The sequence below is a fragment of the Corvus brachyrhynchos genome, unplaced genomic scaffold (genome assembly GCF_000691975.1).
Source record: "Corvus brachyrhynchos isolate BGI_N302 unplaced genomic scaffold, ASM69197v1 scaffold279, whole genome shotgun sequence".
Taxonomy (NCBI): Eukaryota; Metazoa; Chordata; class Aves; order Passeriformes; family Corvidae; genus Corvus; species Corvus brachyrhynchos.
The window spans coordinates 6,573,142-6,590,926 of record NW_008246060.1 but is presented as its reverse complement, the minus strand read 5'-3'; the positions used below and the strand labels follow the sequence as shown (position 1 = coordinate 6,590,926).

The following is a 17,785-nucleotide window of genomic DNA, read 5'->3' as shown; positions in this document are numbered from 1 at the left end:
TCTTGACGAAGCGCTTGAAGTTACCTTGCTCTAAGTACTAGTTTCCAGACAGAAAAGTTACAATCACTGAGTTGGCCCTGTCAGTTCCTGCAGGCCGTGTCATCCCAGTGGAAGAGCTGCGTTTAGTGGCACAATCAGGATGTACCTCCTAAACTACTTCCACTTACAAAAGCAGCATTTCGTAACTGCGCCGCAGAGCAAAGTGACTTCTTAGCAGCCGGATTATGTTCTCTGTCGCTCTTCTGTGATTAATGCGAGCTGAGCAGCGCTGTGCGTGCTTGTTTCTCACCCGTGCTTGAATCTGCTTTTCTTTAGAATACTCTTAGGTTCTATTGGACACTGCACACGTAAGGAATGAGCGGTCGTTTGAAAAAAGGCACTGGTAGTTGGGGTGTTCTGTGAGATGAGGGGTTGTGTGTAATTGTAGTTAAAGTACACGTGCCTCCAAGGCCTTGGGGTTTTTCGTATTACGTGCACCATTTGTGGCAGTGAGCTGGCAGTTTTCGTGCTCCCAGTGGAACACACAGGCTGGGTCTGCTGGTGCTGCCCATTTACCCTTGAGTGATGTCACTGTTCTCTTTGCTCAGGACGACCTGAGCTTGTGTTCTGGGCTGTGACCCTGACTGAATGCTGTGCCCATAAAGCTAACCGATTCTTTAAAGCATGGCTTACAATCTCTCTCCAAGTGTTTTCCCACCCTGTATATTGTGCTGTTTGCTCATTTGGGTTTAGGCTTAGATAGAGTTTAAGTAAGTTTGGAGAGCAGAGTAGTCATGCAGTGTTGTGTCTCAAAAAGAAGGTTAGTTGCTAAAGTAACTCAAATGTAAGTATGTAAAGGGTGTTGATTTAATTCATATGTATGAATAGTGGCATGTTCTCCTCTTTTTGAGTAAATTGTGAGAGAGGAGTCTCTGATGAAACTGGGAGACACACAGGTAAAGCAAGGTTAAATAGTGTATTTAAGAAGGTTCTGCCTTCTATTATAGTACTTTAGCGATAAAACTGATTTTACTACAAGTTTTTGTTTGTTTGGGATTTTTTAGTACTTTTATTGTAGTTGAGAATGAGTAGTAAGTGTACCTTGTCTGAAAGCCCTGTAACAAAACAGTAAACCACATTTTCTTGTGCATTTGCAGGAACACAGTGTATTAAGTTATCTCAGCAACCATGCTGGCTGCCAGGCTGGTGTGCCTGAGGGCACTGCCGTGCCAGACTATCCGCCCCACCCTTACTCAGGCTCCCCCAGCCTTGAGGAGCTCCACTATAAAAGCATACAGGCTGTGGCAGCCTAGCCAGGTAAGGTAATTCTCTTTCTGATGGCCCTGACTGCACGTATTTTAAAGGGTTGAGTGTATTGCCAAAAGAATCACTTTGCGTGGAGTACCTGCTTTGAATGAACATGAGCCTTCTGCTTGTTTGAGGTACCTGCTCTAATTTACTGAAGGAAGAATGTTGCTCAGGGGTTTTAGAGCAATTGAAGTGAAATCTTCTGTTCCAATGACTGACCTGTGTCTTGGAAATTAATGGGCAAAAGAGCTTAAAAGAGGTAGTTAGGGATGGACAGGCCTTACTAAGTAAGGTGGGAGGAACAGAAATTCTTGTCCTGTCTCCCTCTTCCCAAATTAGAGTCTTAACTATAACGTTAAGATAAACACTTTTCAATTGTTTTAGTCCCAGTGTGTGTTTAGAGCTGTAACCTAGGTTAGAGCAATTTCTGAGCTATGGCAGGACAATCACAGGTCTAACCAACTTTTTTAAAAACCAGACTGTCGTTATCCTGAGACACTGTTTATTCTTCATTGAGAGAGGAAGTCACAGACCTGCAACTCACAACTGTTAGGGGCTGTTGTTGCTCTTCTGTCTCTGTGATGGAAGTGCTAGTGGCAATTCTTCACCTCCTTTGTGTTTTCCTCTTAAGCATTTTAAGCTCGTAGGTGCATTGAGGGTTTTTTGTGTAAGTTTTCTAGCATTGGGCTGGATTTCATTAGTTGCTAAACACAACCAAACTGAAGGGCTCTGGTAAACCTGAACTGTAGTGCTCTAATGGCTGATGAGAGTAATGCTTGTAGGTTTTGTGTTTTAGTGTTGAAACAAACTCACAGCTTGATGTGAGTCCTTGGCTGCTCAGATGCAATTTTAGTTTAAAAAATCCTGTAAAAAATTGTCAGAAGACTTCAAAAGTTGTTCTTGGAGTTAAATATGAGTGTATTCTGTGTTGCTCTTGCAACTCACTAAGACTTTGAGTAGAATACTATAATTACTTGGAGCTTGTCAGCCTTAAAAACCTTGAGTTTCTAGGCCTTTATTCAAGGTTTGTTCTATAAATCCATCTTAGACTTGAAAGCAAAAAAAATTGTGCTGCTTTTCCAGCTGTAGTGTCTGTAGAGCATAAGTATTGTGCAAGAATATTTTTTACATTAAAGTGTTTGCATGAAGAGTGTTTTAACATAGGAAACAAAATACTTTATTACAAACTAAAAAAGTAAACGTTATGTTTTCATATTTAACAAAAAGGCTTGTGGCAGTGTTTAGTATGGTGGGACTAGAGTAGAAGAAATGCAGGCTGAAAATTCCAGCTTCTGGAATTCACTACACTGGTTCTGTACTTCTAGAATATGTGGATGTTTTTCACTAAGATTCCTAAACTTGGATGTTCACTTGTTTTCCTTGAGCACAGTTGCTTCGTATATATGAAAGTAAGCACAGATTAATAAAAGATTAACAATTTTAAGTGTAGCAAGTAAGTTGATAAGAATATCTTCTATTTTATTTCATTATATATTTCTTAAGTTATTTCTGAATTTAACAGAGTTATGCCACCAGAGTAAGAACGGGTGCAAGGCGTGGAAAACTCGGCCAGGAAGTGAAAGAAGCAGCATTTGAGCCATCTGCAGAAACTGCACTTAAAGGTTGAGTAGCTCTGCTTTAAATATTGAGAATCTTTGAAACTTAACTTAAAACTTCCTCGAAGGCATGTTTCCTTCATACCGTTGAAACTGACTTGAAATTAAAGTGGAACTTTAAGAAAAAGACTAACATGGATCAGCTCTTGCAGATAGATCAAAATTCACATGAGGATGTTGTTAACTATCCAAGGAGGAGCCTAAATGAGAGTGTATATTTTTTATTAATTTATACAGCTGATCGCCTGGGGAAATTCATTGTTGCTGGAGGGGCTGCTGTTGGCCTGGGAGCCCTCTGCTACTATGGGATGGGCATGTCCAGTGAGATTGGAGCTATCGAAAGAGCTGCGTAAGTAAGATGGCTTACTTCTCTAATGAAGCAAATCTCCTCCTCTTTATCTGTCTCTTCTTTAGCTGCTATCACCCAGTGTACACTCAGCTTATGCTTTTCTAAGCTGTGAAGAGAAGACCCCCCCACCTATGTTTCTGCAGGTTTTTAAAGCAAAATTAGAATTATTCGGCCTTAAATGGATAGTAACCTGAGTGAGTTTGTTTTGCTAAATCTTACACGAAGAGTATATGAATCTGTCTTACGAGGTGTGCTCTAGATAACTTAGGAAGTGTGGTCTTCTGAAAAGCATTGCTGAGACCAGTTTCCCCAGTGTTCCTGTAAGACTGCTCATTAAACTTTAATACAGCTGTTGGAAAAAGTTTTCATTAAACACAATATCTTGGCTTAAGCTTTGACAAACATGTTCTTCTTAAAATTTTGGTGAATTGCTTTTTGGTCAAAAAAAACCTGGCTGATGGCAAAACTATACTTAGACTTAAAAGATGGGTAGTAATAAGCATGGGCTTGGGAGAAATGTGTGTTGGAGACATTTTACTTTATTTTGCATTTGTATTTGGAAGTGGCTGTCTGCATTTATACTGTGTGTGCTATTTGTGTCTATGAGAAGCTTGTCATAGAGCTGTGTCTAATTTTTTTTCTCCACGAGGTTTGAATAACAGGTCAAAAGAGTGAAATGGGAAAAAATGTGTGCACTATGTTTAAATCTAGCATTAACAGAGAAGTTTTTTGTCTGTAGTGTGAGCAAATGATACTGCAGAAACTCACTTATGTCCAGGTCTGTTGCTATTGTTAGAGCTCTCAAAATGACATTTGTGTCCTGTGGTGTCAGATAATCATGTGCACTGTGACTCAGCAATTTGTGAGCTGCTCAGCAGGCTGCCCGTACATATTCTGTAGACCTTTTTCCTGAAACCAGTTTGTTCTATTTAAACACCAGTCTCTTCTGGTGAGAAGAGATTTTTTCTGTAGTTAAAAGCATTCATTATTCTGTTTTCAATGCATGCTTCTTCCTTCAAATTGAATTATAGTTAGCATTATTTATCATTTTTAGTGTTTCTACTGAGTTAACATTAGACTAAACCAGCAAGATTGACAAGTTCAGTCCCCATTTTAAACTCGTGGCAGAAGTTGCTAGACCCACTATTATGAAATCTCCCTTATATCCATAGCTACAAATGCATTTAACAGCTTGACTGTGTTTTTAGCTGCTCTCCATCCTGAACCTGATAACTGCACAGCTCTGTATGACTGCTTATTTTTCAGTATTTGGCCACAGTATGTGAAGGACAGAATTCAGTCTACGTACATGTACTTTGCGGGCAGCATTGGCATGACAGTTCTGTCTGCTGCAGCAGTGAGCAGATCTCCTGCACTCATGAACCTCATGACAAAGGGCTCCTGGCTGGTAAGCTTTGTTATAAAAACAAAAGTATTTATTGAGAAATGCCCCCTAATGTAATGGTTGGTATAAAAAAAATGCAAAATGTGAACTACTTGGTGGAAAGTAAGGCAAACTTTACCCTGCATTAGCATCCTTATCCATAAAGAATATTCAGGTATCCTAATGATACTTTGTGATGTAAGAGTTGGATTCTAGTCACATTCTAACATCCTTTTTCTATACTACTTTGATGGTTTGTCAAAGACAAACTACATGACAAAAAAACCGCTGTGCTATCCTTAACAGCTGTATATATGGAAGTAAGAACCTCTTAGAAATAGCTACCTAAAGCTAATGGCACAGTTTCTGTTGCTGTCTGTAAATAGAAACGGAGGTCCCTGTGCATTCTTACTCCTCCCTGTGCTCTCCTATGTAGCTCTTTGAAAGCTGTCTACTGTTTGCCAGGGATGAAACAACATTGGTGGGTTTAGTACATATTCAGTGTGTTAAGTGGAGTGAAACAATAACAGTTAAATTCCAACACCTACATAACTTAGGGAGATTTATAAAGCATCATTGGTGATAAAAGTTGTACAATTCTGACCAGTTTGGTAGATGCTGGATGATTCTGCTTGAAATCATCAGTAAGAAGAGGCAGTGAGGTTAAATCATTGGTAGCAAAAGCCTGTAAACTAGGTGTTGGCCTTGGGTGGAGAAACATACAAGAAAAGAAGGAAGGCTAACACATTTTAGGTGCCTTCATGAGAGTGAGGGGCAGAACTATGGGTTTTCCTTCTCTTACTTTACACAGCCAAGAGATTGTTGCCAACTTAACCATTAAATTTAGATTTCTAGAAAACTGGGTAAAAATAAAATGAAAATTACTGCAGGCTAAGATCTGCAAAGATTTGACTGTAACCTTACAGGAATAAAATCAGTGAATACTCCCAACTGTGATTAGGTTGCTGTTTTCAGAATTCCAGTGTTGACTTTTACACTAAGAGATAAGAATGGAGGCCATATGTCCATATGCCAACTCTGTAATGCTGTTTCTTCAGGCAATTGGTGCAACTTTTGCAGCTATGATTGGTGCTGGAATGTTGGTCAGGTCCATATCCTATGAAGATAATCCAGTAGCTAAACATGCAGCGTGGATGATGCATTCAGGTATGTGGCTTTAGTGTTTGTTGTAGAGTTGTCTGTGCTTCAGTGTGACCAGATGCTTGCTTTAACAAAACTTTGGCTTTAAAGTAAATTTTTATGTATTGCTATAGGAGAGTTGAGATTTTTCAGAGATCAACAAGAACTCCTGAATGTCAGGGAAAGATGTCTTAAGTGTCCTTAACAGAACTCTAATGTTTTTCATAATCTAAAAGTCATGCTCAAGTTAAATTTGAGGTATGTATACTCCACATTGGGTAGAACTAGATGTTTTCATAACTGCTTTGGTTTTGTGACTGCCTGCTAATACTACAGCTTCTGCAAGCACTCTTGCCTACAGTAACCATTCTTCAGCTGTGCAGGATAGGAAGTATTTGAAAACCTGACTAGGAAAAAAAAGAGATTTTAGTATCAGTTTACTTCTGAGATGTGTCCCTCAGGTATTTAAACTGTGAGCACAGATAAATTTCTCACTAACGATAGCTAATTCAGGTAACAGTGGCTCTCATTTTTCAAAACTTTTTTGCCAGAAATATTTTGTAGTTCAGAAAAGACATGTGGATGTTGGGCACTGGAATCATATTTGCCTCTCCAGAGCTAACATGTCTGCCAAGAAGAAGTTGTGTTTATTGTAGTGATTGTTATTAAGCGAAACAACCTAATGTGATATTAATGACTAGATAGACATTTCCTACGAGACTCTAGCAAAAAACTACTTACTTGCCTAAGCAGTTGTTGAATCAGAAATCTGTCCTGCTTTTCAGTGTTGCGTGCTCCTAATGCCATTTTGTAGTTGATTAGTCTGTGCTAAGTATCTCTTCTTACCAGCTCTGTTTTGAAACAATCAGTACGTTGACTTTTGTTAGTCGTTTTTTCCCCAAGATGAGCTCCCTGAAGTATTCCAGTGCTAAATGAAAGTACAAAGTGGAATTTCAGGTTGCTAATTTATTGTGCTCCCTTCTAGATAAGAGCACAATCAAGTGCATTGGTGTTTTGTCGTGCGTGGATCAGTTTGAGCCATGCCATCTGATTGGAGATGAAATAATCAAGTGGGTTTGGCATGTGGTGTTCCAAGTCTTATATGTGTTCTGTTTTCCTTTGCCTAGGTGTCCTGGGTGCAGTGGTGGCTCCTCTGGCCTTCCTTGGGGGTCCTCTGCTGATCAGAGCTGCCTGGTACACTGCTGGAATCGTCGGGGGGCTCTCAACTGTGGCCATGTGTGCTCCAAGTGAAAAATTCCTGAACATGGGAGGACCACTTGGCATAGGCTTAGGCTTTGTTATTGCCTCTTCAATCGGTAAGATACTGTTTCAATACTGTCATACAAAGTAGTTTTTACAGTTAAGCTACTAAGGTGCAATTCACAGTTAGTTGCAGGCTGGTCTGTATAGTTAAGATTTGCCTTAAATACAGTCCTTGCTACTCCAGCACAGCAGAAAATACTCTGTCATATTTGTTCTTGAAAACAAATGTGAAGTTACGGTTCTTGCAGATGTTAATCTGACAAACAGCCGATAGCGGTGCCTTGTATTTTAGTTACTGCCAGTCAGTATGGAAGGCAGTAAATGTAATCTTGGTTCTTGATCCACTTGTTTTCCTTCATGTGTTTTGAGACATTGGTGTAGTCACAGGTTCTTTCACCTGAAGAAAAATACACAGTTCCCTAGGGTGTTCAAAATTACTGGATCACGTTGTGTATGTATATTCAGTGTGCATGCTAAAACTCTTGGTATCAAAAACATACCACAAAGTGAGAATTGATTGCTTACTGAAAAATGTGTGCTCCAGTGACTGAAGTTTGACCTGACTCAGAGTAGCAGATACACACAGTTACCTTTAACACTACTGTGCATTCCTCTCCAGGATCCATGTTCTTGCCTCCCACCTCTGCTTTTGGCGCTGGCTTGTATTCGGTAGCAGTCTATGGTGGCCTGGTGCTCTTCAGCATGTTCCTGCTCTATGATACACAGCTGGTGGTCAAACGGGCAGAAACTCTGCCCTTTTACGGAGTGACTAAATACGACCCCATCAATGCGTAAGTGTTCTGTTAGCACAGCTGAGCTCAGTGTCTGGGTAAGAATTTCCCTCAAGTTAGATTGAAGTATGCTTTAAAAATAGCCTTTTGTTTATTGTTCAAAAGTGTATTGCTGTTAAATGTGAAAAATCACAGGGTTTGAAAACAACAATTAGAAAATAGCTACTAAAGTTAAAACTGAAATTGTTGTGAGAAACAGAATTGAGTGTGTGGTGTCACATGCCTCCAGCAGTACATTCTAAAAAGCATTTTTGTTTTCTAAAGCACTGCTGGCAGAATTTATAGCTGCTTTCTGAAAAGAACTGTCAGCATCAGTTGAGACAAAAAAAAGTTAACCTTTCCATAGTCATTTAATATTTATTAGTCTTTGGCACTAAATAAAAAAGCTGCAATGGTGTGATAGATAGGGATGGAAGGATTGACTCTCAGTAAAGACCAACTCTAATAAGTAACTTTTTTATACATGTCTGTCTGATTCTAGGTGAATTCTTACCTCCTTGGTTCTGTTTTAGTCTAATTAATTTAGAATAATACCCACCTTCTTCAAAATTCTTGGAGATAAACAGATCAAAGTTCATTATAAGAGCAGAGGCTCCTGTATGAGAGCAGTATACTGTCTGTTAGGATTTCTGTAAATAGCTGTTGCTGGCAGAGGTGGTAGAAAAAAGTACAGGTGTTCTTTGACATACAAAGCACTGAGGACAGTCATAGCTGGTTTTTGTTACAGATGGTTCATGCAGGCTCTTAAAATGAAGTATAATGGTGTGAAACACCAAATAATTCTGTCTGTTGAACAGTACTAACTGTGATTTCTTGTTTCCTAGATGCATGGGTATCTACACCGATACACTGAACATCTTCATTCGTGTGGCCACCATGCTTGCAGGTGGTGGAGGTGGCAGGAAAAAGTAAACAGAGACTCACCTTTGCAACTGATTGACAACCTACCTAGTGCACATATTAAATAAACATTCATGGTTAAAGCAGTAATGCTCCAAGTGAGAATTTTAAAGCATTTCAGCATATTGGTTCAGTGCAATGTGATTCAGTCTTTAGTTTTTCTTCAAACACTTTCCAGCTCTGTGTTTAAAATAGTCTGAATTGCTTCTAATTGCTACATTATTTTGGGAAAGTAAATTATTTTTAATATATGAATAAAATAGTCCTATTTGCTTTTTAATGGGTTTGATGGCAGTTCAACTCTTACTTTTTTTTTTTTTTTTTTTTTTTTTTACTGTTGTTGCATAGTAAAGGAAGTCATTTTTGAGCTGGTATCCCATTGGCAGATAGGGGCACAAGCTACTTCATGGGATGTTGCTTAGATGCATCAATTTTCAGTTAAGTTTCATGAATTTTATTTCAGTGACATCTTCAGAAGAACTGAGTAAATTGCATATGGCACTAAATGCAATCATGACTTTGGCCTGGGCAGAAATTTCAGAAAGGTTTAAGTAGTTGTCGGAAATGCATTGGATTTGACAGGTTAGCTGACCAAAAAGTCTAAAGGAGACAAGATGTGGGAACTATGCAGCATTTGTCCCATATGAACTTCAGTCTCTTTCTGGAGAAAGACATGAGAATTCCTTGCTTTAATGTTGACTGGCTATAATAGCTAGCTTATTTTGATACTAGATGTATAAAACTGTTGAGTGGCAATATAGCTGTGTCTTTATCCTGATGGCTTAATTTCTGTATTGTGGATGAAGGTCTCTCCTTCAAGAGAGCTCCTAATGGTCGTCTCTTGGAAGCTTGTACAATTGGCACAGAAACTGGGAACTGAGGATGGCATGTTGTAAACCCCAGGATCATAAATTTGTCATATTGTTGTGTGCTTTAGTCTGTTTAACTCTTCTCCAAATTTATAGGTTAAACTTGGTCTAAAAGATATGTTCCCTATCAGTGAAATTGGTTTAACAGTAAGAAATTTATACTTTACAAACTCTATTGCTATATGTTGGAATAAAAGGTGAGTTCTTGGGCCAAGAAGATTTTGACCTAATGTCAACAGCTCAGATTTTCAGTTTCTGGTAAATATGCTATGTTTATGTATTGACCTATGAACAATAAAATTCTAGCCTCACAAGCTGATTACTTTGACTTTCCCTGTGTTAACAGAAATATTTTTTTCTGCAACTAAAAACTTGGTGAAGAGTAGTACAAATATTTTCTTGGTTATGGTTACAATTTCCTTTGTAAGAGCGTATATATTCTTCTGTGAAAAAATCTGCAAAGATGATGCTCAGTTTCACTGGCTAGCACCTTTTTGGGGGCATTTCCCAGTTGGAGGATAGTGAGTATACTTGGAATTGTTCTGTTGGTGTAACCTGTTGGCCACTGTTGCAGCCAATGCTGCTTTTATGTCTGTCACACACTGTAGTATTTTTTGACTCTTGAAACAGAGGGAAGAAAGAGTGGATTGTGAAGAACCTTGTTGCAGCTCCTTTGTGCCCAAAGACTATAAACACAGTCTAGTTCCTGGCACTATTACAGCTGGAGGGACATCTTTAGTCCTTAGAAGGAAGAAATCTCTGGTGGATCATATCAGTTGTAAGTAGCCTGTTCAGAGAGTTTTATCTTTTTAAGCAATTTGATACCCGTAATTTCTAAATACTGTTACTGTAGCTGAACACAGCAGTGTGCTTGTCCTCAAATTCTGAAATCTACAGGGAGCTGTCTTAAAATTTGAACATTTGTGCTTGTTACTAAAGACCTTTTGTCTACATTCTGAGGCTGAAGTTTTAGAGGTTGACTATGAACCAAGGGAGGGATTGTGGACTGTTTGGAATAGTGAGGTGTAGAAATCAACACACTGCTTACAGGAGGTGTTTGCATGGAAAGGGACCTGACCAACAGGAAATGTAATAACCTTTTGAGAAACAGTGCCTGAAGAAACATGAGCATCACTTGTGCTCAATCTTGTGGAAATGTGTGATTTGGCTTCTGTGGATGAGATGACAGCACTAGCAGTATTTTCCTAGTGTTGGTCTCCAAAAAAGGAAAGAAAGTGTTGTTCTTTTACGTTTGAAGTCTTAAGTCAAAAGTTAAGATTTATCTTAATTAAGGCAGCTCTGATTTGATGGAAGATGAAAATCTAAAGCCAGTACTACAGTCAGTGACACCTGGCACACCTTCTTACAGTCATAAAACTCTGTGGGTTTTCTTGCAGGTCCAGGCATGACTCATTGAGACATAAATCGATTCTGGCTAAAAATTCCCCACCTTTTACAGCAGTTCCTTACTGTGTGTGCTAAAGGACATTAAAGGCATAAACATTATGTTTAGTCCACAATTTAATTAAATTCTGATCCTTGCTACTGATTATAGCTGGTTTCTAAGGATTTTCATGATGTTTCAAGTAATTCTCCTTTTAAATCATCATCTAAATAAGCGGCTACATAATATTTAATCATTTACTTGAATTTTATCGGGAACATAAACCAGTTATTTTCGTAAGGAAGTGTCCTTCACAGTCAGCTAGTATAATTAAGAATGCCAGATCTGACTGACACGTATTTTAAGTTTGCATAGCAGAATGCAACATGAAGTTTAGATCTCACCTCATTAAATTATTCAATGTAATTAGCTTTGCAATTTTCATCCAGTTTGCCCCACTTCTAATGCTGCCGAAGGCTGTCAGGCAATGCGCACTACCTTCATAAAACCTTTAGAACAGTTCACCTATAGCACAGTAACAGGGCATGCCTGGTGTCTTTATGCAACTTGAATTGGTCCCAAGAAGAAGATTATTCCTTCCTGTTCTTGCTGTCATTAAAGAGCAGAACAATTTTTTTTTTAACTCTTCAATATTTGAAAATAATTCAGTAATGCAGCGTAATTTTCCTTGAACTTCAGTTTATAGCAAACTTGGAATTCAGAAATTGTTGCCATAAGTTCACTTCAAATTTTGAAACAGACCATCTGGAAATAAAAAAGAGGAATGCATTTAAATAACCCCTCAACATAGTATTTAAGAACTGGATTTTTATTTCAATATTCAGCCATCTTGGTGACCTTTAGTCGTCGTGAGAAAGTGAGATGGGGAAAGCAAGACAGACTCTTGCAACACGGGAAATGATCCATCAGTCTGGCAGCCACAGTGGGGGTGGCTGTTCAGACCTGGCACCTGGCACTGGAGGGGCAGCTGAGGCATGTGACCCTGTGGCACAAGGTGTGACATCAGGCACCAGTCCAGCATTCACCTGCCCTGTTCTACCAAGTAAGACACAGAACTGATGCTGTTGAAACACAAAACTAACACGTCTGAGAGTGCTGGCTGTTAGATCTAACCACCTCTCCTTTGCCAATGATGAATAGGAGTAGGTCCAGAAAATACCATCTTTGGTAATTCCTTCACTCAGTTTTGACACCATTAGGTGTGCTCCTGCAGACATCATTAAGCTTCTGAATCAATCTTTAGTACTGCTGTAAGGCATTTCTTTTATGAGCTTGTACGCAGGAGTTAAGCCTTTACTGCAATGTAGTGGTGTTTGTTTTTCCTTGTATGAATGAGCAACCATGTAATACGTTATGTATTACATAATTATACTTTGTATTCTTGCTGGTGAAGAACACCAAAAAGAACTACTGAAACTGTTTTTTTAATTATCACAGTTTCCTTTAAAGAAAAAGCATGACATCATGTTCTCGGAAAGTTGGCCAACAAAAAATTTAAGTGGGATAGGGAAGAAAACAAAAAGCTTCTAACCACTATCAGAGAAATTTAATTAAAATTTTAACTGGAACTATAACTCCCATGAAAAATACTAACTATCCCATTTTATAAATGGCGTGGGGGTCTGGGTATCAATGGATGTACCAGACTTCTTCTGAGACAGTAACGCAGCAGCACTGCAATGGTGAGATAGCAGAGGTATGATAATGTATCAAAGTAATGGCCTTGGAGTTACAGGTCTTCTTTTATTGAGTGCAAGTCTAAAATCATTGCATCATCGCACCTAGACTGGACACAGGGTGTTGCACATCTACTGACCCTACCAACTCACCTTATTCCTGACTGTAGTGATGGTCCATTCAAAGATGAGGATCACTTTTTTCTTCCCAGGCAGTGTAATACGTCCTCATCCATCATCATCTTTTCTAAGAAAAATGATGCCGTAAGTTTAAAAAATCCAACAAACTGCAAAACCAAACATGAATTGCATGTCTTGTAGCACTACATTCCTTCAGGACTTCTGAAGAACTTGTAGGAGCAAGAGCCACTGATCAGATTTCCTCTTCCTGCCAAAGACAATGTAAGCAAACAAAATTCCACGTGTTTACAAATTATATTTGAGTCCCAAGGGTTTGAGAAGAACTCCCAGCTAACCTGAAATGCAAAAATCTCACTCTTCTGTCATTTATGGCTTATAAACAGATGGATTCATGCAAAACTTGGTCTCTTAAAAGCTTCAGGAGAGTTCTCCTGTCCCATCAAACTCCTACCTAAAAGTAAGCCATTGCTGATGATGAAGTCTTTTTTCTTCTACTCCTTCCTAGTCACATTAAGTACAACTGAGGTAACCATAAATGCTTTGGGGGACAGACTGTGTTCAATGCATTGAAATGGTGCTCAGTAAACTGGATCATGGGATTAGCAAGCTGACACTGAATAAACAATAGAACGTTCTCCTCAAATACCTCTCTGTAGGAGGTGGCAGGAAGAAGAAAAGTTGAGATTCATACCCCTACAGAAATGGAAAGATCTTTAGCCTCTCCATTCCTTAGTTCAAGTTCTGGACATTATTACCAACTAATGTTGCTTGTATTAAATGATTAGCATATCTACACTGTACAGAATAACCAGAAGTGACATGGCCAGGTAACAGCATCAGGACAAAAGACTGTTATTTATTATCATTGTTATCTGTGCAACCACCTCCTATCAGATAGCAGAGACAGGGCTTATTCAAGTTTTTAAGAAAGAGATGAATTTTAAGAACAATCTCAAGATCTTTCCAAGAGCCTAGGGGCTGACATCTGCACAGTATTTTCTGTTCTGGAGGCTTGCCAGCTGAAGTAAACACCTTATCTATTCAGGAAGAAGAGTGAGATGCCTGCCCAGACATCTGTCAGTGTACCACTTCACTTCCTCTTACCAAGTTTTCTGGAACTAAGCATTGGGCAACCAGACTAGTTACTTTGTACAGAAGACCAGATAGACTGCATATCCTTTATCATCTTTCTGAAAGAGAAAGCAAAAAGTGCGGAGTGAAACAAGGACGAATCCTTTAGAGCCATGGTAAGTGGCAAGAGGGATAACCTTCCCTGCTTAGGTGCCTATCTTTTCCCTACTTTGGGGGAAGTAACATGCAGTGGGAACAGATCTGCCTCCATAATGAGAAGGTTACACTCCATAATGAGAAGGTTACACAGCTCCTCTCATCACCCCGTCATGGAAGTGTGAGCTCTGGCAGATTAACTGTCAAAAACAGTCTCTTAAATCACATCTTGCCTGAACTAGAAGACTGGGCTACCACAAGAAAGAAATGTTTCCATCATGCATGGCACACTGAGCACTGCATCCAATGTAAATGTTTCTGGCCTGAACCCTTGCCTCGTTTCATTAGGCTGTTTAAGAGCCTACAGCAACCTCTATAAACCTCATCACATTTAAGACTTTGAAAAGCTAGAGAGAGACCACATTAAGTAAATAGGGGGAAAGGGGAAGCGTGTGTTGTTCCACCTTTACCACATTGCCAGCAGGAGAAAAGTTAAAACTAAGCAAAATAAGAAGAGCTGCAAGTTCCACTTTAATAGGACTATCCAGGACAGTGACCTGTGAGGAGAATGGAGTGAACACAGAGAGCTTGACACCCTGAACAACCCACGAGACTCACAGACACACCAGCTGGCAGCTCTGCAGAGGCTTTTACTTGCAGGTACAATCTGAGGAGTGTCAGGACACTTGCTGAAAAAACTGTGTCAAAGATGCTATAAACCATGTTCCAGGACAGTCTTAAAAGTGTTTTATCAGCTCAGTATAGGCTGCTAGGAGAAATTATAACCTCGCTCTTCATTCTCTTTGTTAGTTAATGTATTGTAGATGTTGTCATTACTGTCTTTCATATAGTGACTCCTAGTACAGCCTTCAGTTTCTTCACTATGTTCCCTCCTTCAAAAACAGTCCAGCACATGCTCCTGGATAACTAGCTTGGTTCATCATAACTTGTCTATGTTGGATTAAATTGACTTTGTATCCTGAAAGTTCTTAATGTTTCCTCCCTTCTCACAGCTCAAAAGTTAGTTTCATTTAGCTCTAAATTTAACAAGACCATTTGCTCCAACTGTGTTATTCTCCTTATGTTGCAAACAGCTGCTTCAACCTGGTTAAAAGAAATTTTCTTAAACAAAATGCAGATTCTTTTTAGAATGGCATGACCTTTAGAAAATATTAATGAATGTTATATTAACATACCAACTCCAGAAATAATGACTTTATGAAGATTGCAAATTTAAGAGTTTATCTAGTTTCTTTTTGGCAAGCACAAAAGAGGACTCTGGATCATGCCTTAATTTAATGTTAAGAAATCAAACTACTTTCTTTAAGATTTTGAGAGCCTCTTATGTGGCTTTTGAACACCAGGTATTAATGCAAACATAATGCAAATCTCAGGATGCATCCCCTATTTGCCTGGATGATTCAGAAATATCTCTGCACTCAGTTTCCTTCCCAGCCTTTTTTCCACTGAAGAGACGTACAGCAGCTATTGCTCCTTTCATAAAATCAATGCCTTAAAGAAGACTATCATATAGATGCCTCAGACTTCCAGCTGACAGCCTCTAAGGGCACAGGTTAGCAGGCTCTTTAGTAATCTGTGTTTTTATTCCATCTCCAGTCTCCAGCCACGCCCTTGACACAGTTCTGTCTTATTATTTTGTATATTCTGCAACCTTGTTTGGTAAAGACTTTTATCTCAGGACAAGTCTAAAGATTATGCTAGGTCATTGCTGCTAGTCTTCCATTTTCAGTTTGCTTAACGTTTCCTTTAACGTTAGCATTCATAGAAGCATATGAAACAGAGCATTAAGAATTAGAGGGTTCAGCCACAGCATTGATCAACTTTTACAGTCTGAAATTTTAAGATATAAAGCACTTAAATTTCTTCTGAAAGTTTTCCATTTAGGAGAAAAAAAAATCTTCCTCAGCTGTGTTTGCTCTCAAAACTGCTAAGCAGGACATATTGCATGGACCCCAATACCTACTCAGAGGAATCTCTCGAGGTTTGCAACTAGACCTCTCACTTGGTGAAAATAAATAAATTGCTTACAATATCCTCACCCCAATAACTTCTACTGATAAATTCATACAGTATTTTAGTTTTAGAAAGTTTTCAGGTTTTCTTTTTGCGTTCCAAGACCAGCCTGCCAGTAAGCCAGCACAAACCCTCAAATAGATGCTGTCCTTGAAAAAATGGGCATCTGTTCTTGTTTCAGTGAAACCCCTCTCTGGGGTTTTTGGGTGCGCGGTGATGACTGTACAGGTGTGCCTCATTTCCCATCACAGTAGCTGGAAGGCTTGGATTGCTGTAACAGGAGACCAAGTAAGAGCCTGCCTCTTCCACACAGAAAACAAGTGGGGCATTCAGTTGGTACATGCTGTTCTCTTGCTTGGGGTGATTGGTAAAGTTACAGTGCGGTTATGTATATTTAGAAAAACAAGTCTTTGTAAATACTTCAGTTGCCAATATTATGTTGTAAATACTGCAGAAGAAAGATGGGGAGATTTGAGGTAGGTGTTGGCAGCACCTGTAGTACATTTAACGTTCCAGCACTTTTTTGTTTAAATGAGCATAGTTGGAAATGTCAGTAGCCATCATGTGATGAGGTTCTGTTTTGCGAGTCCATCTCCCATCATACCGGGTTACTTTTCTGTATTCATTTTTTTATTTCTTATCATGCACACAGGAAGAGAAGGTGATGCTTCTAGTTAAGGCTAAAAAGACATGAAAAATAATTTGGGTATTGTTGTGGTTTAACCCCAGCTGGCAACTAGGCCCCATACAGCCGTTCACTCACTTCCCCCAGTATGTGAGCTTGCCTAGAACTTTCTCAGAAAGTGTAATGAAGATAAAATACTGTAGTCACCAAGTGAGATACTTGCTTCAGTGCTACCACTACTCAGGCTGATTGAATGTTGCAGAAAAATTACTCTCCTACCAACCCTTTCATGTTCCTTATTGACATTTCAGATCTTCTGCAAACCTTTGTGAGTAGGCTGACCAGCTCCATTTTACATGCTCAGTTTATGTTGGGATTTATGTTATTTGATTCTGTGTTAACCAACAAAAGTGTTGACTTTAAAAGTACAAAATGAGGACTCACACATACATGTTTCAATATTCAAAAGAAGCCTGAGATTGATGCCATGAAGATTTTTTGCCTTTTCTTTTATACCCCTGTTATACCTTTTTACAACTTCTGTATTCCTAGTGCTTTTTGCCTACATTCTTAGACTTGTTTGTCAAGCTGAGAGACTCAACATTTTAGAAGCTTCATAGCTAGGGATCAGTGTGCCCCAGACCCCAAGGTCCTCTCCTGAATGCATTCTGTAAACCAAGATAGAACCATCCAGGGGAAGGTTCCTTGGGGAGGGGGGCTCACTTGAGCCTCTCATTGGAGAATCTTTGATAGATATGCTCATTAGTAGAACCTATAATGTTATACCCGATCTTTGGGGATACACTTGGCGGGGTGCATCTCGATGCACATGACCTGGACGTGTGCACCTAAGGATCCTTAAAATAAATACCAAGGTAAAATCCCTTTTCCCCTTCTAACCATGTATGACTCTTGATTTTAAGACCAGGAAAAGGCATCGAGATCATAAAAACAACATTGCTGCTCTGTTGTCATTCATTTTTCTCTGCATTGACTGAACTGTAAAAAGTCCCTCCTGGCATGCTCAGCAGAGATGTGAACTGAAGGCCTTACTACAGGCTGAACAACTGAGGTGTGC

General features: G+C 39.2%; 1 protein-coding gene and 1 long non-coding RNA gene across 2 annotated transcripts; one reads left to right on the top strand and one right to left on the bottom strand.

Moving 5' to 3' along the window:
• Positions 1 to 1,106: 1,106 nt before the first annotated feature.
• On the top strand, positions 1,107 to 9,913 carry GHITM (growth hormone inducible transmembrane protein). Its single transcript, XM_008642806.2, has 8 exons — positions 1,107 to 1,296; positions 2,810 to 2,909; positions 3,141 to 3,252; positions 4,519 to 4,660; positions 5,695 to 5,803; positions 6,904 to 7,092; positions 7,659 to 7,830; positions 8,655 to 9,913. Exons 1-8 carry the CDS (start codon positions 1,168 to 1,170, stop codon positions 8,740 to 8,742), a joined length of 1,041 nt encoding a protein of 346 aa, XP_008641028.1. The 5' UTR covers positions 1,107 to 1,167; the 3' UTR covers positions 8,743 to 9,913.
• Positions 9,808 to 17,241, bottom strand: LOC108449651. Its single transcript, XR_001865909.1, has 2 exons — positions 12,834 to 17,241; positions 9,808 to 11,748 (listed from the first exon to the last, which is right to left on the bottom strand). It is a non-coding gene; the product is annotated as an uncharacterized LOC108449651 (long non-coding RNA).
• Between the last annotated feature and the right edge of the window lie 544 nt (positions 17,242 to 17,785).